Genomic DNA, 22,904 nt, shown 5'->3' on the forward strand with positions numbered 1-22,904 from the left:
TCTTCTCTCTTATTATATTATTATTTTTCTTTTCATTTATGGCGATTGTGTTTTGTTTCATTCAAATTAATTAACAATACCTCGTGTTATTTCATCGCCACATTAAAAGCAAAGAGAACGACAACGATTTGAGATAGGTCCTTAAGGAAGCATTCGAAATAAAGTGAAAATCAGAGAAAAGATCACGTGCTTCCCTGAGCTTGTCACCGAAGGACAACAAAACAACTTGCGTGGGCACGTCTGGAACAAACATGTGGCGCAGATTTTGCAGGAAGACTCGAGCGCTCGCCTCGGAACAATGTAGACCGACGCCATTATGTGTCCGCGAGCGTCTCACGACATTCTAATTATGCGCGCATGCGCGAGCCATTGGGCATCATCGAAGGTGATGTTAGCAGCCAGGACCAAAATTGTTGTCTGGAGTCGAAGAGCGACGCACACGTGTGAGTACGCTCCGCCCCGGAGTGGTTGCGCCTGCTGTTACTATTTGTCATCAGCGCCGCGCACGTGCAGCGTGTTTACGCGTGCGGAGCAAGACATGTGCGCGTGTGTACGCGCATGCGTGAAAAAGGCCGGAAGGGAGGAGACAATGGTCAGCTACGCCAGTCGGGGGAGAAATGATAACAGTTTGTTTCTGAGAGGAAGATGAATTTATTATTGATACAATGTTGCAGTTTATTGAAAGGCACCCGGAGAAGTACCTGGGTAGACAGGTACGCCCACTTCTTGTTGGGTTCTAGTCTCGCGCGTGCTGAACTTTGCAGGGTGTGGTGATCGTTAGCAGCTCGGAGAGTTTGGTTTATGGGAATCGTACGAGGGAAAAATAAAGCAGCAAGTCTAGCAGTAGCGACATCGTCAGCATCGGCGTCAAACAGCAGCAGCTGCAGCAACAACAGCGAGTAAACAGGACCAACAGCAACACTAGCGAGCAACATCGGGAAAAATAGCAACACTGGCAACATCAACAAAGCAGCAACACTAGCAACATCAAGAATAAAGTATATTAGCAACATCCGCAACCATAGCAACACTAATGACATCAACAACAACAGCAGACGACGACAGCTGATCATGGAGCCGTTAGCACCCCAACAAAACCGAATCAAAGACGTCATAGTCAATCAAAACTTTTTTTTTTTTAAACCACATAATTATTAAAAAGAATATTCAGCAGAAATCGTATTTAAAATTTATAAGTTTTTGAATAAGAGAGCAAGAATAAAAAGATGTGTATATCCTGAGTTTAATGTTTGCAATATTATTAAATTATTAATTATTAAAATATTATTATTGCAACCTACAATGTTGTGAGGAATTAATTCCTAAAGGATGACATTGTGTACTATTATTCCAATGCTGTTAAAGAGATATTTACTTATATTGTATAAAATCTAGTGCTCTGTTCAAAGTTCTGCTGTTGTTAATATTAGTGTGAAAAGGTGAGTCTGCTCTCATCGCTGATACCGACGATGCACTAACCATTATCTCATTCCTCCATTTCGCTCCATCTCTTGCCTATCGTGGTTCCCTCAGTAATTAGTTTTTCGCTCTTCATTAGCAATCCTTAGCTTTTTTTTTTTTTTTTTTGTTCAATGCTTGTCGTCTTGACAGTTTTCCACCTGTCTTGTTTAGTATTCACAAAATATACCTGGCTGACGTGGCTGTCCCATTACATCTGCTTACAGTAATGCTCTCCCCTTTCACGTCGACATAAATATTATGGTCAATGTTGATTCTGCATCATTATGTTCCATGTTCCAACCTGAGCACCCGCCTGATTCATTAATTCATTTGAAATGGAGTTCCGTGGAGTAGAAGTCGCCAGGAGGAGGCTTCAGGGAGAGAAAGGCGGGGATGCCGTCACGTGACAGAACACAGAATACCCGGGTGCATGACACGGCCTCCAGAAAAACTGGCGAGAAGCATTCGTCATTAATGTTTCGACGACGATAGAGCTGACGACTGACATGTTCCAGACGGCGGGCATGCACCTGAAGGCTCTGGGTTCAGGTGTGCAGGCACGTGCATGTGTGAAGTGGCTGACGTCACTACCTGAGCTGCACGTTCAGGGGGGAGCAATGGCGGGTCAAGAGAATGGCGCTCTTGTGGCGATAATTGAAGTGCCAGGATGCTAACCTCCACGAGAACCTGTGAAGAGCCAGGCTGCTGTGTTTTTGATGGAGACATTATCATAGGCACAGGTAAAGTGCGTGTTACCTACCACATGATGCACGTGTTCTCACCAATAACATTTCTCTCAATACGTGGCGCTCGTAACTTACACACCCATGAAATTCGATAACAGAAGCAAAAGTAGATATGAAATTAAATGATGCTATGATTCAGTCACTAATACTTTGTTTACAAATAAGAACAGTCACTGAACTGTTTTCACTATTTACTTAAAGTATAATTTCGTATAGACACTGACACAGCAGCTCTCTAAAACTTTCTTTACTATACAGTTGAGCACAAGAACTGAGGATTCACTTATCTGAAACAAACTGCTGTCGAGTTAGTTTTTAATTAAAACATACAGAGTAAGGAGAGTTTATTGCGACATCCTCAAGCCACTAATTATCTCCCCTCATCTCTTTCTTTCTCTCTTTCTCTCACTCAACTTTTTGCTTTTATTTTCCAGCTCAACCTTGACTCGTTTCTAATCCTGTTTTTCATTTCTTTTGAAGGATTTCTCTTACAGTTTCTGTTCTGTGTGGTCAGAGACACTGTTGGCAAAGTCTAATCTCAAAACATCCTGATTGTCGACGCCAGTTTCCGTAGATACACATCGCGAAGTACGGAAGGAGAATCTTAAGTCTGTGTCGAATGGTTTAACACTACACAGTCCACAGTGTTTGAACACAAAGACGTTGATTTTAGTCATTAACCCTTTATTGTGGAAGGAGATATTGACATTATACAGTGTAGGACCATTAACCCCTGGGGACTGGGGTCCAAACTCTTTAACCGCGTCTTACGTGGTTGTGCCTTAAATATTTCTTAAAAATTTATAAATTACAATAAATAGTGAAAAATAACTGTTTTTTATCACAATCCTTTCTCACGTGTTGACCTTCGAGTCAACATTGTGAAAGTAGCATAGTATAACAACTGTATCGAGTGTTTGAGAGGCCATGTACAATCCGTACGATCCATGGTGTCAAAAATTTGGGATCCATGCAGTTTCAAGGATTACTGGACCGCGGCTTGATGGCCCTCGACTGTACAGTTAACCCATACAATTTTTTCATACAAAGCTTGAACAAATGTAGAGAAAGCTTAGCTAAAACTAATTATAATATAACATTATTAAAAAAAGGAAAACAATGAATATTTTATGGATGGCGATATTTGCCTTCCTCACTGAGTCTGAACATCACAAAGGTCAGCTTGAGCCTAAAACTAACTACAGTTAAAGTTCTCCCCTTAGCCAATAAAACTGAGCTTTCAGACAAAAATGTTAGTGTCTTTCGATGTGTTTGCTGCTTGAAAATGCTTTCTTTAAACTTTCATTGCCTATTGGGAAGAAACAGGACAGGTCCAGATGATGTAGTAGCCCACGTACAAACAACAACATGTCACAGACTGGTTGCTCGTGACCACGAGGTCTTCATGTCAGCTTTTTGTTGCTTATTTTTTTCCACTAGTATCTGTGCGAATGTCCACTGCTGTAGAAAACAATCTAAAACTAAAAGTTCATGGGATCTGAGTCCACGTGTCTAGAACCTTAGCTCCAAGCGTTTGATAATCAAATCGATAAAATGAAAAAAGAATCGATTTGGTCTGAGTTTCACTGCTTTTACTTTGGACTGTCAAACAACTGTCTTTTCCAGCTTTTTTGTAGTCACTGTAATAAAAGCCATCAAGTTTGATGTCTGAATGAGAAAAGGTGCGAGAAGCACACAAAACGTGTAGGACAGGATTTTATAGCCGCATGAAGTGTGAGTCCATGTTAAGGTGCAATGCATTTGAGGTCTCACACAATCCTGCCACGTACACAGCTGTCAGTTTATTTCCAAGGCGCATGTGTCGACTACAGACATCTTTGCCGCAAATGTGTTTCACAGGTTAAAAGCTCACCCGAGAATATAGGATCGAGCGTAAAAGCTTCTGACATCAACAGTCAGTAGACATGTCCTTAGTTAACGAAGCAAATTTTACTTTTTTAAAAACAAAAATACAGGTGGATTGGCTTAAATTTTAGCAAATCACAGGTGGATTGACCTAAATGTTAAATTCTGACGTCGATGATGGCAGTAGCCAATGCGAGGGCTTAGAATATATCTTGAGCTAACCATTGCAAAGTGTATTAACTTCTTTCCAAAGGCCCAGGTGTAAAACTGTTATGTTCAACAGTTTGTCACTCGTAAACAAAAAGATAGTTCTTGGCCCAGACATGGGTGAGCAGTATGTTGTAATATATTAAACCCACTCATTATAATTTATAAAAATAATTTTGCTCTCGCCTTAGCTTTAAATTTAATGACGCCCGCGATGCAGTCTTCTGGTGAAGAGCAGACGACACTGGAGGCGGAACCTGGGGTTACAGAAGCTGTACACCACAGCATTGACGGCGCTGTTGAGGTAGTAGGACCTCAGACACAGACCATAGAGGTTCATGCCGCAGTCTGTGAAGTCTTCGCATGTGTTGGCTGGATCACTGCTCACTAGCCTGGAAATCAGTGACAGTGATTAAATAAACAAGCAGAATGTTTCTACAGGGCGAAGACCATCACAAAGAAAAGAAAAAAAAAATTCTTTTCACCAAATCGTCAGGGTTAGAAAATATTTGGATGTTTCTACTGATCTGAGGCCGGTCTATATCAAAATTTTTTAAAACGGCAGACTGATTATTTATTTACAACTGTAAGGACTGGACGTTTGGAAAGATTATCGTGTCGTTGTCATGTATTATAAAAATTCCATGACAATCTAATACAGACGAAGGTCGAGCGAGCTGTTACCTCATTGCGAAGTGGGGAAGCCAGTTAGCGATGTAGAGGCCGGTGAGTACCGCCATCATCAGGGTAGTACGAGACCGCAAACTCCTCCCATTCCAAGATTTCCGGGCATTTAAATTCGAGTTTAGCTTCGTGATCCCGCATATGTTCCTGGTCAGTGTGGTGGGGACATGTGGAGCCTGTTCTGCTGACGTGTCCTCAGGTCGTGTTGTTAACAGCACGATGTTGCTGAGCTCAGCAGGATTGATGCTCCCAATAGGTTTCTTGTGTTGCTCCTTATTATCCGGACGATTGGTATCTTCAGCAGTGGCATGTCTGCTTGGGGTCATGTCGCTGGACTGGGTAAAAAGTTCGGTAGAGAAAGTAACTTTAGCAGTGGCAGAGATGCTATCAGTCACGTGACGGGGTTCGGTAGAAGGTCCGGTAGAAGACGTAGCATGGCTACACCCGACTTCACTCGTGGTTCCGCTGACGTCATCGGCACCGCTCTCACGTCCTCTGAGTGCCGGTGATATGGGATTGGTCTGTGAGAAATTCCTGCCAAACCGACGTCGAAACACTGTCATCCCTATCAGGAAGTAAAATGTTGCCATCAGCAACAAACCGCCGGAGAAAGACACGCCAACCATAAAAAGATAGGCAGTGGAGTAAAAGGTCTCCCGGTATGGGTCGTGTACCCAGCACATGACAGCCTTCACCTCGGGCCACGGACTATCCACTGTGTGGTAACCATAGAAACCAGTGAAAGGCACAAACATAAGAGTAGCTGCCCCTGTAGCTCCAGCCACCAGCTTCCACGCTTGACCGGAAGAAAGGTGTTTTTTAAAAGGTTTGCAAATCCGATGGTAACGGTCGAAGGCCACGAGGACAAGATAGAACCCTGATGCTTGTGTAGGTATCGTGGCGAAGATGTAGAAACTGCGGCAAAGATAGATATCAAAGGAATCGTAAGCGTAGCGGATGGTAAGGATCTGCAGCGGCAGACCCACGACGTTGGTGACGAGGTCGCAGACGCTCATGGTCAGCACGAACACGCGCGTGGAGCTGTCGGGGAACCGCAAGAAGTAGACGAGGAACGAAAGGACGTTGCCCACGGCTCCAACCACAACCAGCAGACACAGATACACAACCACGGGCAGACGATTGTTCCAGGACTGCAGGCTCAAGTCCCTGAGGTACTGGACTCCACTCTCCGGAGTCATGTTGGTGTCGTTGCTCATCATGGCTGCACGGTAAACCTTCGAGAATTCCTTAGTTTCCCAAAATTACGAAGATGGTATATGCAGCTGACTGAGACTGATTCGACGAGACAAACCACTAACAAATCCTATCAATTCATTAGCCCATTCCACTCAAATCCGGAACAAGATGAAAATCTTTGTGACATGCAAATATACTTCCCTGACACCAAAGTCGGTCCTTGCAGCGCGCGTGCTTGTGCGTCTCCACTTATTTGTTCCTTCTCTCAATAAATGTTAGTCTCGACAATGATAAACAAGTGAAAAATGTACTCATATTACTAGTGGAAACATCTGTGAAGGTATTTTTAATTAAGACTTTTTATGGTTATTTATTTCGGAGGTTGAATTCATTGCATCTTTTCAAACCTGGCTAAAGTTTCTTACGAGAGTTTTTATGATCTTCTATTAAACTTCAGCCGCCAATGTCTTCAGCAATTTCAAATTTAATTGTATTGCTTTGGATCACAAACAGTTCTGGTACAGCAAGTGGCTTAAACTTCACAGCCTCAATGTGGTGAAGGTAACAAGAAAAAGAAACACCAGCAAGGACTAACACTGAATGCGAAAAGAGCGATGTTGTGTACTTCAGATGCTTGGAAGAGATGTAACTACAATGTGAGTAAGTACCGAGTAAATACACTGCCATTTAAAAGTGTTAGTATTTCTGACACAAGATAAACTTTTAGCACAGGAAACCACTTCTCCGATAAAATATAAATTTGTAAACATGGTTTAACCCTCGATAAAGGGCTATTCTCACGCTGCAGTATACCTTACTTTTATTTTCGCTTCACCATGCATTTTTTTTTTTTTTTTTTTTTTTTTTTTGAAAAGTAAGGCTATCCCCAGAAGAAACACGGTAAAAAGATACAGGTCCATCTTGAGAGAAAAAACAAAGTTCCTGATGAGTGGTTGCCTTGTTTCTGTCCGGTGAACTGCTTTTTCAAGCGTGCAGTAGTGAAATTAGTGTAAATGTAAAAGGTGATGATGGTGACGATGAATAGGCACAGTCAGCGTCGTCGGCCATGGCAGGCTGGCCTCAAGAGGTCTGACAACCTGTTGGTCTTTTGATGATAATAACACATAAAATAAATATCAAAAACAAAAACAGTATGCAAACAGGAACAGACAACTCTTTATTGTTTAGTTTATTTCTGTTTACATGTCAGTTGCAAGATGTCGCAGTAAAATTAGTCCACGTGTGAGTCACGCTAAGACTTGAGTAGTTGATTGTACAAACGACTTCTGTATGAACAGACGACTCTTTATGTTACAGCTTCACTTTGAAGAAAGACCGAAACACGGAAATTTTATACTTTTTGTGTGATGTCTATGTTCATACTGTCTTAGGTCATGACCTATTTCCAGGTGAGGTTTACGATGGGAACAAATTTTTATATCATGAAAGTGGAAGAATGTTTCGCTCAGATAAGAGAAAGTAGTATTAAATAATGTATTCAAATCGATTATTTTAAAATAATTGTGTACATGCTTTTGCCGTTAACGGCCATGATGCGGTCTTCTGGTGAAGAGCAGACGACACTGGAGGCGGAACCTGGGGTTACAGAAGCTGTACACCAAGGCATTGACGGCGCTGTTGAGGTAGTAGGACCTGAGACACAGACCATAGAGGTTCATGCCGCAGTCTGTGAAGTTTGTGCACATGTTGACTGGATCTTTGAGCAGTAACCTGAAAAATACGAGGTACCGTTAACCATGACAGAAAACCAGCAGAATGTTCTAGAATCTAGAGACTCGCTATAACTGACACATTTGTCCTCCCTTCGTGACGAACCGGAGGATGTTTGCAATCAATGGAGTGAATGATCTTTCATGACTGTCTAATAAATACAAAGGTGAAATGACCTCTGACCTCATTATCAAGTGCGGAAGCCAGTTAACGATGTAGAGACCAGTCAGCACCGCCATCATCAGTGTCGTACGAGACCTTTGCCTGTAATTCTTTGATCTTCGAGCATTTAAACTCGATGTCCCTGTCGTGTCCTTGTCGCGTTCCTGTGGTTCCACTGTCAGCCTGGTGGTGACATCTGTTGGCGGGTCCTCGGGTCGTGTTATCAGCGGTACAGTGTAAATGGAGCCAGCTCGCATGTCTCTACCTCTCGGAATATTTCCCTGCTCTCTATCATGAGGCCGATCTGTGACAATGGCAGGGATGTGGTAGGTCACGTGACGGAGTTCGATAGAAGACGTAGCTTGGCTGCAGCCGACGTCGCTCGGGGTTCCGCTGACGTCATCGGCACAGCTCTCACGTCTGGCTCTCAGTGCCAACGATATGGGATTGGACTGTGAGAAATTCTTGCCAAACCGACGTCGAAACACTGTCATCCCTATCAGGAGGTAGAATGTTGCCACCAGCAACAAACCGGCGGAGAAAGACATACCAACGATAATAAGATAGGCAGTGGGGTAAAAGGTATCCCGGTATGGGTCGTGTACCCAGCACATGACAGCCTTCACCCCGGGCAAAGGACTGTCCACTGAATGGTAACCATAGAAACCAGTAAAAGGCACAAACATAAGAGTAGCTGCCCCTGTAGCTCCAGCCACCAGCTTCCACGCTTGCCCGGATGAAAGGTGTTTTTTAAAAGGTTTGCAAATCCGATGGTAACGGTCGAAAGCCACGAGGACAAGATAGAACCCTGAGGCTTGTGTAGGTATCGTGGCGAAGAGGAACATACTGCGGCAAAGATAGATGTCAAAGGAATCGTAAGCGTAGCGGATGGTAAGGATCTGCAGCGGCAGACCCACGATGTTGGTGACGAGGTCGCAGAGGCTCATGGTCAGCACGAAAACGCGCGTGGAGCTGTCGGGGAACCGCAAGAAGTAGACGAGGAACGAAAGGACGTTGCCCACGGCTCCAACTACAACCAGCAGACACAGATACACAACCACGGGCAGACGATTGTTCCAGGACTGCAGGCTCAACTCCCTGAGGTACTGGACTCCACTCTCCGGGGTCATGTTGGTGTCGCTGCTCATCATGGCGGCTTAGAGGTTTTTCTTAAAGTTTGCCAAATGTTCGTGGACAGTGTTCCCTTTGTATGGCTAGTTGTTTGTTTGTGCCAGACCTGTTGAGACTATAACAATCTGATGGCTCTATAACGCATCAAGACTGGCAGTAACGCATTTGAGAAAGTTGTGCATCCATGTAGCTCAGATGAAGGAAATAGAGACAAACTAAAGAAATCCACGGATTTATCTTCTTCCTTAACTTCTAGTTTTGACTGTGACTTGCTGCTATGTGTGCATGAGAAACTGTACACTTTTATTCCTTTTCTTTCCTCGATAAATATTATAGAGAGGAGGACTTTAAGATTGGCACAATCTCCTTGACATTAATGGTAAACCCATGATCAGCTTACAATAAGTCACGTAACCGTCGCCGGCTGCACGCTCGCAACCGCTCAAGCAGCCGCACAAACACATAAACACACAAATACACAAACACACAAACGCACAAACACTCGCTTGGCCAGAGACCGCGCACGACGTTCCTGTCGAACTACAGCTGAGCGCAGACCACACAACCTCGACAAAAACGAAATGAACAATACAAAACAACAAATTTATTACACACAAAATAATAGTAATAAAATATCTCAGATGCACACATTCATCACTCACACTTGAAAGAGAGAGAGAGAAACTGGGCTGTGTCAAGGGGAGAGTCGAAGATAAAAATGAAAACAACAGAAAAATAAAAACCAGTGGAGAGGAGAGAGTCTGTGGGGTGGGTCTGTGAGGCAAGTCTGTAAGTTGTCAAGTTTTTATTTGTTTTGACTGCAGTTTGCCCTCTGACCCAAAGTGGCGCTCATGCGCTGACCCCTCCTCTTGTCCAGGTGCACCCACAGGGGCCCTCTACAGGTAAGAAACCCGAGCAGCCCTTTGGTCACGTGACCGCCTGCTCACAGTTTCGCACCCACGCAGTTCGGCAGGAACGCTTGGCCGCACCCTGGACACATTCGACGTCTTTTGTTTAAAATAGGGTAGTCAGAAGGGTATACTATATAAATAAAGATACATAATCATAATTGACAGAATGGGATCAGATTTTCTGATTAGAGGTTGCCTTATAAAAAAATATTTTTTGGTTTGCAGTAATCTTACATGTAGCATAGGTTTGTGTAAAACGTTTGAATATTTGATATACCGATTTATTAAAATAAATTAAATTTCATAAAGTAAATAGAGATTTGTCAGAGTAGTAAACCTACTCACACGCTATCTCTTCACCAGACTGAAGTCATTTCCGTGTTCACTTCCCCAACTTGAAAGTAAATATTTAATCTATCTTACTCAGTGTTGTTACTGTTCATGTCCTTTCGGTTGTGGTAAGCTTTTCATATCAACTTCATCCTGTCCTGTGGATGTACCACAGTCGGAGGCTCAGACTCTGAGGCTGCTTTTTTCATGGGGTTGATACACACCACGGATGTTAGAGGTGGACTGCTGTCTGTTTGCTGAGACCAACGCTTGTGAAGTTTTCGGTTTGGAAAACACGTGGATTGTACGAAGAAGGTCTCAGTGACATGACAGTGTCACTGACTAACCCCTTTGAGACAGTAACTGATGGCCGGTGTCGTGGCGACCAAAACAAACAAGAGATGATCAATATGCTCCGTGATACTGGATTTACATTCGATCCACATTCCCACATTTCCGATGTACTCTAAGAACAAAGACTTGAAACAATTAATACACTGACATTGAATTATTGCTTTGCTTACTAGATATATGTTTGTGTGAAAGCTTTGTAACTGCTAGCATGATGCCAATGGAATGAGAAGGTTAAAAAGCAGATCTTTCTTATGTTTATGATTTTGAATTTTCTTAAATATAAATTTTTCCTCATAGCTTTAACTAAGACATTTCCGTTAGGTGTGACTTCACAGTAGTGATTATATTTGCCGGCAAACATTAAAAAGAATACATTAATACAAAACATTACTGGTTTCCGTGCAGCATGTCATAAATCTCAGCTTTTTTCAGAAATTTCCCTGAACACTTGGGTTGAACCTATGAAACTATCTTTTAAACTAATAGCAAATGCAAAAAACAGAGGTTCAACAAGTGCACGAATGGTAAAAATATTTCAATTTCCGAGCACAGGAGTTGTGGTAATCCCGCCGAAATAACAGAAAGGAGATGCGAGCATGGTGAGATGGTGGCAGAAACTTTATTCCTGGGTTATAGTGGGCTGGCTAGCTTATAGTCCACAATATGTCTCTAATTTAACATTATTAGTAACAATATCCGACTTCATTTTCTATTTCAATAGTTTGAGTTTGTTTATTATTTTGGTAGTTTCTCCATAACACAATATTTCCTAACTCCCCTGACGCTTAAGTTGTCACGTTAATTTTTTTTTAATGTCACTCGTTAGCAATTCACCTTCCCAAGATTTGGTGTGCTATATACTTTTTTTATTGTTCTTGTTGAAACAAATAAGACAGGTATTGTTAATTTGAGTCAATAGAGTATCATACATAGAAAATACTAAAAGTGTTAATGAATCTAAACACACACACACACAAACTGTTTATCTTCAAGACATTTTAATCCGACTAGAGAGTGCCGGACAATATTTGAAATAAAAAGAAAAATCTTTGAAATGCAATGGATAAGATGTGGCGATGGAAGTCTCTTTTCCCCTGTCGTGAAGACTGCAAGTATGTATGACACCTTCACACCATCAGTTCTGAACACAGCAGCACCGTCACGTGACCATAGGAAGAGTGTCTAGAATGGTTTCAACCAGTCCATCCACACCGACATCAGACTAGTGATCATCACGAAAACGTAAAATGAGTTTATCAGCAGCAAAACTGCCCCAGAAGGACAAGTCCACAGACAGTAGAACACCAGGATGAAGACGATGGGACCACGTGACCTAACGCTTGCAGTAGTTGACGATCGCCCAGAAGAGGTTGCGGCTCTCTTTGCGGAAGGTGGAGTTCCAGAAGCTGTAGATGAAGGCGTTGGAGGCGCTGTGGAGGTAGTAGGACCTCAGACTGAGAGCATAGAAGTTGTAACCGCAGTCTGTAAAGTTGTCGCACAAGTTCACTGGCCTGTCGGTTGTCGCCCTGAGAAAAACGTGGGAAGACATCGGGTATACAATAGAGGTTTGGGGATAGTAATGACGAGGGCATTGTCATCATAATGAAAAAAATTTAAAGAAACAAAACTAAAAAATAATTTCATCAAAACATAGCAAAACTAAATCGAAAAAAGAATAGTACAGAACAGTCAAATAACCAAACTTCTGATGAGCATCGTAATACAGAGAAAGTCAGGGACGGGTGGCATGGCATGCAGGTGGAATGAAAGTTATACAGATGGGCGCGGGTAGGTCAAACCGCACGTGCTTCACAGACAACTTTCTTACCACAGACCTTAGACATTCTAATAGAAACAACTTTTTTTACAGCAACATTTGTCCGTAAAACATGTTGGTTGTTTCTCAGTCGCATTACAAAAGGTCTTATTGAGGAGGTTTTACTGTATTAGTATCGTCTTTCACGACTCCGGCTACTTTGAGATGATCAGTAGGAAAGGAAAGGGTAGAAAAAAAAACAAATCAAAACAGGACACGTCTTACCTGGCCAGGAGATGAGGCAGCCAGTTCACAATATACAGGGCGGTAAGAGCTGCCATCATGATGGTGGTTTGTATTGGATGGTTTTGCTGTGATGAACTTTGGAGACTCGAAAGATCGTCGGACAAGAACTTGCCTTTGAATTGGCATCACTAACGCTCTCTTGCTTCAATGAGGAGATCTGTCTGGCTCGGACTGTTGAAATGCACCCTCATAAATTTTCAAGAGTTCTGCGAATTTTTTGCTATCTCTTTTCAGAGGGATTTTCTTAACGTGAGAGGCAGACGAGGACACAAACTCAGGTTTAGAAGTGTCTTCATCGGTTTGAGTGGATATGCGGACAGTCCTCGGACTCCGATGCCTCTTTTCACTGACTTTCTTGCTAGGACCCACTTGGTTCTCTTCGGGTTCCACTGTTACTGTTTCTTTCTCAGAAGGTTCCCATGCACTCTCATAAATTTCCGTCAGTTCTCTTAATTTCTTGTTTCGTTTTTTTACGGGGGTACCGCCTGGAGTAACCTTTCTTTCTCTCTTTTGTCGCTGAGGCAAGTCTGTTGAGTCTTTTATATTCCGTGCTGTTGTTTCTTTGTGAGTGTTAGAGGCAGATGAGGACACTACACCAGGTTTAGAAATGTCTTCACCGGTTAGAGTCGAGATGCGGACAATCCTCGATGTAGTAGTATACCCCTTTCATTGACCTCACTAGGGCCCGCTTGGTTTCCTCCGGGTTCCACTGTTACTGTTTCTTCCTCAGAAGATTCCGATGTACTCACATAACTTCCCATGAATTCTGATAATCTTTTGTTCTCTGTTATCACAGAGATGGCACCTTCAGTAACTTTTCTGTTTATTATACCTTCTGTTGAATCTTCTGCATTATATTCCCATGTTTCCTTTTTAATAGTAGAGGCAGTTGAGGACTGAAAATGAGGTTTAGAAGTGTCTTCTACGGTGTCTTTACTGTGGACACTGCCACTTAGATCCCCAGGCTTTGCTCTTGAAGAAAATCGGTTTGCTTAAATGAGTTAAAAGATTTTCGCCCTTAGAAGGATGTGGGTAGACAACGGTCACTGAACGCAACCGAACACTCATGGAAAACCGATGTCGAAAAATTGTTTCCCCTATCAAGGAATACAAAATAGTTAGAATAAACAAGCCGACGAAGAAAACCGTGCTGAGGACAATGAGGTAAGCACGAATGTAAGGACCATTCCGATAATCGTCGTGTATCCAACACATGACAGCCTTGACTCCGGGCAGCGGACTGTCCACCGTGTGGTACCCGTACAGCCAAGCAAACGGCAAGAAGATAACAAATGTGACGATCACAGCAATTACGACTTGTGTCATTGCCTTAGTCGTATCTCTCTTGACACAGAAGGGCCTACAAATATACCTATACCGGTCGTAGGCCACTAGCAGGATGAGGAACCCTGACAGTTGCGTGGGTATCGTGGCGAAGATGAACATGCTCCGGCAGAGGGGAACATCGAAGGAGTCGTAGGCGTGGCGGATGGTGTAGATCTGCAGCGGCAGACCAATGAGGTTGGTCACAAGATCGCAAAGGCTCATGGCCAGCACGAGCACGCGCGTGGAGTTGACGGAAAAGCAGAAGAAGTAGACTAGGAAACACCAGGTATTACCTAGAGATCCCACGACCACCAACGTACACAGGTAGATTGCCACCGGCTTGCGGTTGTACCACGATCGTAGGCTGAGATCCTCCAAGTACAACCGAATGTCATGATCTGATAAGCTGGTGGAGTTGTTGTCGATATTTGTCATCGTGGCTGAAACGTAAAACAAAATTGTCAAATTTCTTAATTACTTTCAATAGTGGGTAGTGGGTAGGTGGCGGGTATGGAAAGGGAGAGAGTTCCATTGTTTTGCTGCACAATAACTAAAAATCCTGTGTCCACATGTTGTTGTCTTGGTGACAGGAAGAGTAAGGAGACGATCATCAGACGAGGAGCGGAGTTGTCTAGCTGGGATGTAAGAGGTCAGTTCAGAGAAATAATCAAGGCAGGTGTCAGCAAAGAAATTAAAACACAGCACGAACAGTTTGTACTGGATGCCAGAACGGGTGGGAAGGCAGTGCAGAAAATGAAGGGATGGTGTAAGCACCAGACGTGCAGCAGACTTCTGTACTTTCTGGAGTTTGTGAAGAAGGTATACATGGCAGCCAGCAAGGAGTCTCAGTAATCAAGTCTGGATGAAACAAACTGACATGTACACAGAATTTACAAAATCTAGTGAATTATCAATGTTTCGCTTTATTCTGATTTAAGGTAAATGGTGATTTACTGTTACAGACAGAACACTGACCTTATGCGATATGCAAGCTGCCTGACCTTAGGTCTCCCTCTGGTGTTGTCTTCTCTCGGGGAAGGGGAAAGTCGCTGCGCATGCCCGACACCAAATGATGACGCCAAAAAGAAAAACGTGTCGCTGACGTCACAGACCAGACGCGATGCGCTAGCTGACTGCTTATACGTCATCAGAGATCTGTAGAGCGAGCGACTCGCGCCGCCACGCACTGCACGTGTCAGACAGACTGGAGAGTGTGAAGACTGCGGTTCGTTTCTCGTAGTGCTTGCTGTTCTGTCACAACACGACTGTCTACCGACAGATAACAGTCATGTGGACAATTGTGTTGTCTTTGATATGGTGCCTGCAAGGTAAGGAAGTGGGGCGTGTCTTTTCTTTCATGAAAAGAATCCAGATCTCGAATGGGAGCAAGCAAGGGAAAAGGTATGACATCTCCAACATCAGAAGGGTCACAGTCTGATTTCGACATCTTGTCCAAGAATGCTTCCTAGTATTAGCTATCGACCAGAACCAGCTTAACAAAATAAATAAATAAATAAATAAATAAATAAATAAAATAAATAAATAAACAGACAAGAAGAAAAGAACAGAAAAGTAGACAGCGGGCGCTTCAGTAAAAGACGAGAAGCCCATGGACAGGTCGTTGTTTTATGTTGAAAGAACTCTTCCTTGAGCATTACTCATTACTCTTGTTTACTTTGTGTTTTGTGCTCTTGTATTCGATGTTTTTTACGACCCTTTTCGCTTTTTTTTTCTTTGTTGGAACGCAGATTAAAGTCATCTATGAATGAACTTTCTGTGTGTTCCGATCTTGTAGGTAGGTCAGGTATCATTGAAGGAACAATATCTTGATATAAGTTCTTAAAAAATGGAAGAGAAATATGCAAATACATTTTAAGCATTACATCTTTTAGTAAAAGTTCTTTCATAAAACGAGAACACACGCATAGACTTCACTTTGATCAGTATAAATATAGAAATTTTTTTCTTCCTTCTCGGGTAATCGAACGATGCTGGGGCAGGGGTGGGGTGGGATAGAGGGGAGGGGTCGGTTGCCAAGATGGAGCTTCAAAATGTAGGAACAATTTTTTTTAAAGAAGTGATCTAGAACACATCAGACTGCATCTGACAAATCTCGAGGAGGAGATGCACTCCATGGCCTGCAAGACGTAAACAAGACACGCACACAAAAAAAAACAGACTGGAGCGGGTGGGGAGGCAAGTGCGCGCGGGTGGTGTTTGCAGCACAGCGGGTGTGTGCTCCGGCTCTGGAGGGGATGTCGGGTGGGTGGGTGGCATGCCACACGGCCCTGGACGGATGCGAGGCAGCAGGTGAGGCAATTGCAGCCCCAGCACCCGGACCAGACGCGACTGTCAGGTGTGATGCCAGGCGCCTTTGCGTAAGCCTGCAGGTCCACGTGCGGCAACTGTTGCTAACAGAGATGACATCACTGCGGGTGTTAGCAGATCGCCCCCACTTCACCCTCCTTTCTTGGTTTTTTTTTTTCTTTTTTTTTCTTTCTTTTTTTCTTTTTTTTTTTTCTTTCTTTTTTCCTTTTTTTTTTTTTTTTTTTTTTGCTCCTCCGCTCGATCTGTAACCGTCCTGTGTTTGGGTGTCTCTTCATCGCTATGTCCATCTGTCCATCCGTCGTCAATACCGCAGTCTATGAGTCTGTATGGTTCTTTATGTCTCCCATCATGCTCCAGTGGATTTCTCTGTGTGTATAATTATTGTCCTTCCTTCCAGCATGTCCCACTGATTGTGTGTGTGTATTTATATTGTCTTTGCATCCTCTCTTCTCTCCACTCTCTCTCACATGTCCCTCTCTCCTTCCTTTTTCTCACTCCTCGCCCTTTGCTTAATTGTTTACTACCTCTTTCTTCTAGCCCCCTCCCTCTCTCTCTCTCTCACTTATCTCTCTTATCGTCTCTCCTTTGTTTTTATTTTTTTTAATTTTGTTCTCTTGTTTTTGTCTCTCCTCCTTCTCCTCCCACATTGTCCCCTCGCTCTCTCTCTCTCCATTTATCTCTTCGTTTCCTTCCGTTCTCTCTCTTTCTCTCTCTTTTTCTCTTTATCTTTCTCTATCTCTCTCTTTCTCTCTCTTTCGTTCTCTTTCTCTCTCTTTCTCTCTCTCTGCTTGTGGGAAATCTTGTCTGTCGATTTATGCGCCGACTGCATGTAAAATGTAGCAGACGACAAGAATCTATTTTTGTGGCAACATATCCACAGAAGTACATTTCGTTTTACGTGGTTTACATCCCTAGTCCCGGCGACTGGAGGTTAATAGGAGCAGACCCTTCTTGTCAGATCTTCTCTGACGTTTGTTTCTCGAAAAATATCATCCGTTATCCTTAAATACCCTCGAATGTTTAAGAAGCTCGTCATAAAGATCAACTACCGCTCGCAATCGCTGTTCTCTACATACAGGTCGCCAGGTGTCGCGCTTGTCGACACCCTCCCAAAATGTCGGCTACTCTAAACTGTGTATATTCTCAACTAGGAACATTGCAGCCTCAACTAGTCACCGCATTTCTTTCTCCTCCCTCTCTCTCTCCTTACCTCTTCCTTCCTGCAGCTGACGCCGGTTATATCCTTTTTTAATTTTCTTTTGATTTCAATTTAATTTTTATTACATCCTTGGTCTCAGACATGTATAACTCTTGAGAAATTTCAAAAACTTTACAAACTTTAATCAACCAGCTTGCTCGTCTCAACTTGAGAAATCGGTTGAATAAGACGGTTGGAATGAATGGAACCGGAAAAGAGGTTGGAGTGAATGTATTACATACACACTGAGTAACAAACTGATGTCTGACTCTCTCAGTATCCAGGTAACGATAAAAGGCAGCTGGTGTTACCTGTTTCACACGGTGATGAAGGTAGGGACACACTGACTTACAGACTGGATGTTGCCTGTCGGCGTGAGTCGTCTCCCCCCCGGAGACCGGGACCTGCGCACATTTGCCGCGCGTCTGCCGCGACCAGCTCCCATAAACTTATTATCGCCAGAGAATCAGGCAGTGGCACTTTGCTGTGTTTACACGGCAATCGTTTACAGGTCTGTCTGTTTGTAAACCGCCTCCCGCCTCTTGAAGTCAACGTTCAGCCACTCGATGTGTGTGTAGCCATGGATGAAGGAGCCGGCGTGCACGAGCACTAACATGTGTGGGTGTTGGTGTTGGTGTTGGTGTAGGTGTGTGGTGGCATGCGTGGATTCCTGTGTGCATTCAGGTGTCTGTGTGTGTGAGAGAGAGAGACAGACAGAGAGAAAGAAGATTTTTGACACCTGATATGTCTAGTGGCACTGACTTGGATTAACAAAGCACAACAATCAACAGATAGGACCAAATATTTTCGTTCCATTGGAATCCATGACTACATCTGTCACCACCATGCCCCAGAAAATGTATGTCTGATCATCATGTTTCATTGTTTCATCTCTTAAGAATGTAAGAATATAAGCACAGGTCCTGTGTCATACTATAATTTTTCTTTTGCACAATCTTATGTTCACAATTCCCTAAATTAATACACAACTTTCACAATTAGTTTCACTCTGTGTTCATAGCGCTGACGTTGACACCGACAACGACCGGAAGTGAGGTAAGGGGTTCTTTTACTACTTCCGCAATAAAGAGATTCTCGTGAGTTTCCTTGAGACTTTTTTTCTGGCGGCACTGACCACAAGACCGCGGTTTCTTTGTTGTGAACACCGAGGACGAACGACCTTGTTTTCTGATGAACGAAAAACAAATATATTCGCATAAAACCTCTTAGCCTTGAAACATGTAAACCATGAGCGGTCTTATAAATTTCTCATTAAAATCTGTGCGTGAGATATCCTCCTGCAGGGTCCCGCAGCTGGAGGGGCTGGGCCTGGCTGTGTACTTGGCGACCTGACAGATGGAATGAGAGGAAATAGAGTTTCGTCTGATGATTACAGCGCCAACATGTAAACTTGCACTGGCATGCTTAACAGATGGGAATGAGCAAAACTGGGAGCTGCTGAAACGCGGGGAAGAAAAATAGCGGAGGAACAGGACGGGAATGGAGCTGAAAACAGATGTCTCTCTCTTTCTCTTCTCTCTTTCACTCCAGCGCGCGCGCACACACACATGGTACAGAATTAAAAATGAAATAGTGATAAGGAGATACAGAGACAGCTTCATTGCAAAATGTATTTCTTTTTCAAAACAGACCTTCCTAACTATCCATAATTACGTGGTTGTCATTTCGTACTTATTTTCGCTACATTGCATTTCTTTTTCTCTTTTTGTGGATATTTTTGTGCTTCTTTCCTTCATTGCTTAATCTTCCACTTTGCTGCGAGACGTTCAGGTAAAACGAAAACGAAATATAGGTACACTATAGTAGAAAAATTAAATTACAAATTATATCCATTGGTAAATTAGGACCAGTATAGAATAATCTGGTGACAGCGGAGGGTTTCTTCATTTTTCAGTTAGAGCACGTGTATATTTGACGAGGCAAGAATTGAGTCGACGACAACCCATGGTGGATCCGATCACAGCCCTCAGTCGATTCAACCACATGACCTATGGGATACTTCGGCCACGAAATAAGTGACTTTTGATAAAATTGTTCTCGGTTGACCTGCACACGTCCATCTTGCTCTCTTTGATCGTGTGTGTGTGCGTGCAAAACAATACTACAATTTTGCTCTGCTATTGTGTAAATTAAAGTAAGCAAGAAATATGTTTTCTCTCCATGTGCCACGTTACTTTGACCAGTCTATTTTTAATTTAACAACAATGGTGGCGGACATACTTATAACACGTGACTAATTTATATTGTAAAAAAAGGACAAACAGCGAGCAACGAATGTGTTATTACACTAAATAGTAACTTCTGTACCCGGTGGTGGGATCTACCATGGACGTGTACAGGTGGACTGAGGTCTACCAAGACCAACACTTAGCCTCTTGCGAAGTTCTCCGCTGTTAGTCTCGGCGAGCCGTAACAAAGAACGTGACTAAACCGGAAGCTTTGTAGTCTCATGCCTCGTTTTAGTAGTTAACTGGAAAAAATCGTCTGCCAGCAGTCCAGTAATACAAGTTCGTGGATCTACTGAGGTCGGTGGTCGAATGGACTCTGGGCTGTGGACGAGTTGACTAAACGTCATGGTCTAATTGACCCGTGACCTTTATCAATCACGTGTTGCTGGGCTGTGTGTATATCAGACAGGTGACAATGACAGCTGGCTTCGGACAGATTAAGCATGAAGATAGCTCGGATGTGGACTCGTGCTCTCGGTGACATGCACGTGACAGCTGCACGTGACAGCGTGACATCTGGTTCCGATCAGATCAGATGTTTTCATTGGTCCGCTGGCTTCCAATGGTAACACTGGCGTGACAGCTGCATGTAGATAATTACTTAAACAGCGGAGACTGGAAAGTGAGTGCGAGGAACATGACCACGGGGTTGACATGACTGTCCACCATCCACCACCGCGTGGTTCATTAGATATTAAGACGCGGAGCCCGACATTCCAGGCTCCCAGGCAGCGACACGGCAGTCGGAACGTGACAAACCGTAGTCCCGGAGACTTTACCGCATGTTTATCGCCTTGATGACAGGGGCGGAGAACTCCCAATCCTACCGCTCCCTAATATCCCTCATTACCCCGCCTGCCGTGTATCAGTTTCGGGCCCTGTTGGCCCGACAAGCGGCCCACCGATGTCGCTGTGCTCTCGCACGCTCGTCTCCGTTACGGTGTCTTCACGGCGACGTGACACAGGAGCCGCCTGGGCCTGGGCAGAACGTGACAAGCGCCGCTCTCTACATCTTAGACGTTGAGACCCCCACCGCCTCCCCTTGTCCCTCGCCGCCGCCATGTTGGACCTGCCTGCCCTCCTTGGTCCCGGGTGGAGAGCGACACGAGAGGAAAGCTGCTGAGGTACCCGCTTTGTTTCTGTGTGCTCATTGTTGTGTCTGCTGCTGGGGGTTCGAGATATCCTTCCGCCATCTACACGGACTTTCAAGTTTCAATATCACAGCAATCTACACAAAACTGACTTCACTGTCTCGATGTCCCAGACAGGAACATTCATAGAAACCAGGCAGATGTGAAAAAGTGCGATGTTTGAATAAAGTTTAAAGAGATTGCTTTCCTCTTGAAAACAAAACTAAAAACCGGCCTCCGTATTCAGGATCTGAAGTGCACAGAAGGTAAAGTAAGGTCAAATCCCATTAGGGTTAGGGTCAGGGTTACTGACAGACTTACACCTACTATCTACTTTCAAAGTTTGGTTGTTATATTAAGCTTGACTGTTGTCATAAGGTAAAGTGCAAATAATTCTTACTTTGATCGTTCTGAAGCACGAAGTTTGTTAGACATGCATCGTCGTAGGCTGTTCTCGACCTATGACCTGTGTATCTTCGTGGAAGCTCTTCATCACGGGACACGGGTGTGCGTTTGGTGTTCACGTGACCATGCATAAGAGCTTAGCCAGGTTCCATCAAACTTTTATTCGTATTTGTGATGACAGTCGCCCCACACAGAAGGTGTAAATGTCGTTCACCTGGTCACACACCTGGCCTTCTATAGTGTGATGCCAGATATCACTTAAACCGACCTCTCATCCAACGAAAACTCGTGGCCACTGAACAATTTATCACCAGGTCCGATTCCAAACTGTCCGCCCTCACTGTCAATCAGCCTGCTGTGCTGCTAGTCATCTGTCCACAATATTGTCAAACGTTGGCAGCGGAACATTTTTTCACAATTTTAAAATTTCTGTCCAACGTCCTCACATACCTGCCGAGTGTTTTCACCAATCCTGTTCGAGACATTTCTTTTTCAATTCCAGTCACATTACTCGTCTTCACATACTTGTTGTCTTCTTACACAGAATTATTGACATTTTATTAATTTGATTATGATCATTGCCGCGATCCAAGTTTGTCATATTCACACTTTGATGTGACTATTGTCTAGTTTACCGTTAACTTTCTGGTCTTCGCTGATGACTTCCATTTCCTTTTTTTATTTTATTATTTATTTGTTTATTTATTTTTTGTCCGTTTACCTTCTTCAACTAGTAAGACTAAAAAGTTTTAAGATTTCTAATGAAGAATCATTATGTAAAACCTACCGCAAGAAAGAGACGGACTAGCATCAGTGTGTGATCCTAGGACAGGTCGTTACTATACCTGAAGTAAAATTCGTTATGATTCCAAACGATCTTTCTTTTGACAGCTTGGATGTTCTTGTGTCAGAGGGAATGATTGCATACATAACAAGTCTAGCTCCCTCCCTTCAATCACAATTTCGTCACTTTTGTGGAGTCAGTAACCCAGGATAAGACAAGAAAATAACAACATTTCCGGGGATGGAGGAAGGGAGCATTTGAGTGCATGTTCTCAGAGCGTTTTCATTGCGTCGTTGCGAGGAAACTTGTTACCTTCTTTGCTTGTAATTTTTTCTCTTGTGACTGCTGTGAACAGATAACTCTTATCGAGCATCAGACGAAGCCCCTGCAGGGCGAGTTATCACCCTTGCTGCCACTGCTGGAGAGCGACGCATTCCTGAGTGAGGCTGTGCGCCACCATGTCATACATAAGTTGGTACTTTTTGTTTTTTTCAGGAGCGGAAATGGAACACTGAGGTATTTCTTCTCAAAAGATAACTGTTTATTTTCTTATCCATTGGTCTTTCTAACCGATCTATCCATTCATCCATCCTTTCTTCCGTCTTGCCATCTCATCGTGCTTCAGTCTATCAGCCCGTCTTA

General features: G+C 43.5%; 3 protein-coding genes across 3 annotated transcripts; all 3 read right to left on the bottom strand.

The window, feature by feature from the left end:
• Nucleotides 1-2,491: 2,491 nt before the first annotated feature.
• Nucleotides 2,492-6,480, bottom strand: LOC112577134 (muscarinic acetylcholine receptor M2-like). Its single transcript, XM_025260107.1, has 2 exons — nt 4,965-6,480; nt 2,492-4,672 (listed from the first exon to the last, which is right to left on the bottom strand). The coding sequence occupies exons 1-2, from the start codon at nt 6,182-6,184 to the stop codon at nt 4,480-4,482; spliced, it is 1,413 nt and encodes a 470-aa protein (XP_025115892.1). The 5' UTR covers nt 6,185-6,480; the 3' UTR covers nt 2,492-4,479.
• Nucleotides 6,481-6,828: 348 nt separating this feature from the next.
• On the bottom strand, nt 6,829-10,175 carry LOC112577136 (histamine H1 receptor-like). Its single transcript, XM_025260108.1, has 2 exons — nt 8,076-10,175; nt 6,829-7,892 (listed from the first exon to the last, which is right to left on the bottom strand). The coding sequence occupies exons 1-2, from the start codon at nt 9,203-9,205 to the stop codon at nt 7,703-7,705; spliced, it is 1,320 nt and encodes a 439-aa protein (XP_025115893.1). The 5' UTR covers nt 9,206-10,175; the 3' UTR covers nt 6,829-7,702.
• Nucleotides 10,176-11,631: 1,456 nt separating this feature from the next.
• On the bottom strand, nt 11,632-15,935 carry LOC112577329. Its single transcript, XM_025260385.1, has 4 exons — nt 15,144-15,935; nt 13,780-14,608; nt 12,822-12,968; nt 11,632-12,306 (listed from the first exon to the last, which is right to left on the bottom strand). Exons 2-4 carry the CDS (start codon nt 14,601-14,603, stop codon nt 12,114-12,116), a joined length of 1,164 nt encoding a protein of 387 aa, XP_025116170.1. The 5' UTR covers nt 14,604-14,608; nt 15,144-15,935; the 3' UTR covers nt 11,632-12,113.
• Nucleotides 15,936-22,904: the final 6,969 nt, after the last annotated feature.

This window comes from Pomacea canaliculata, linkage group LG12 (assembly GCF_003073045.1).
Source record: "Pomacea canaliculata isolate SZHN2017 linkage group LG12, ASM307304v1, whole genome shotgun sequence".
In the NCBI taxonomy this organism is placed as follows: Eukaryota; Metazoa; Mollusca; class Gastropoda; order Architaenioglossa; family Ampullariidae; genus Pomacea; species Pomacea canaliculata.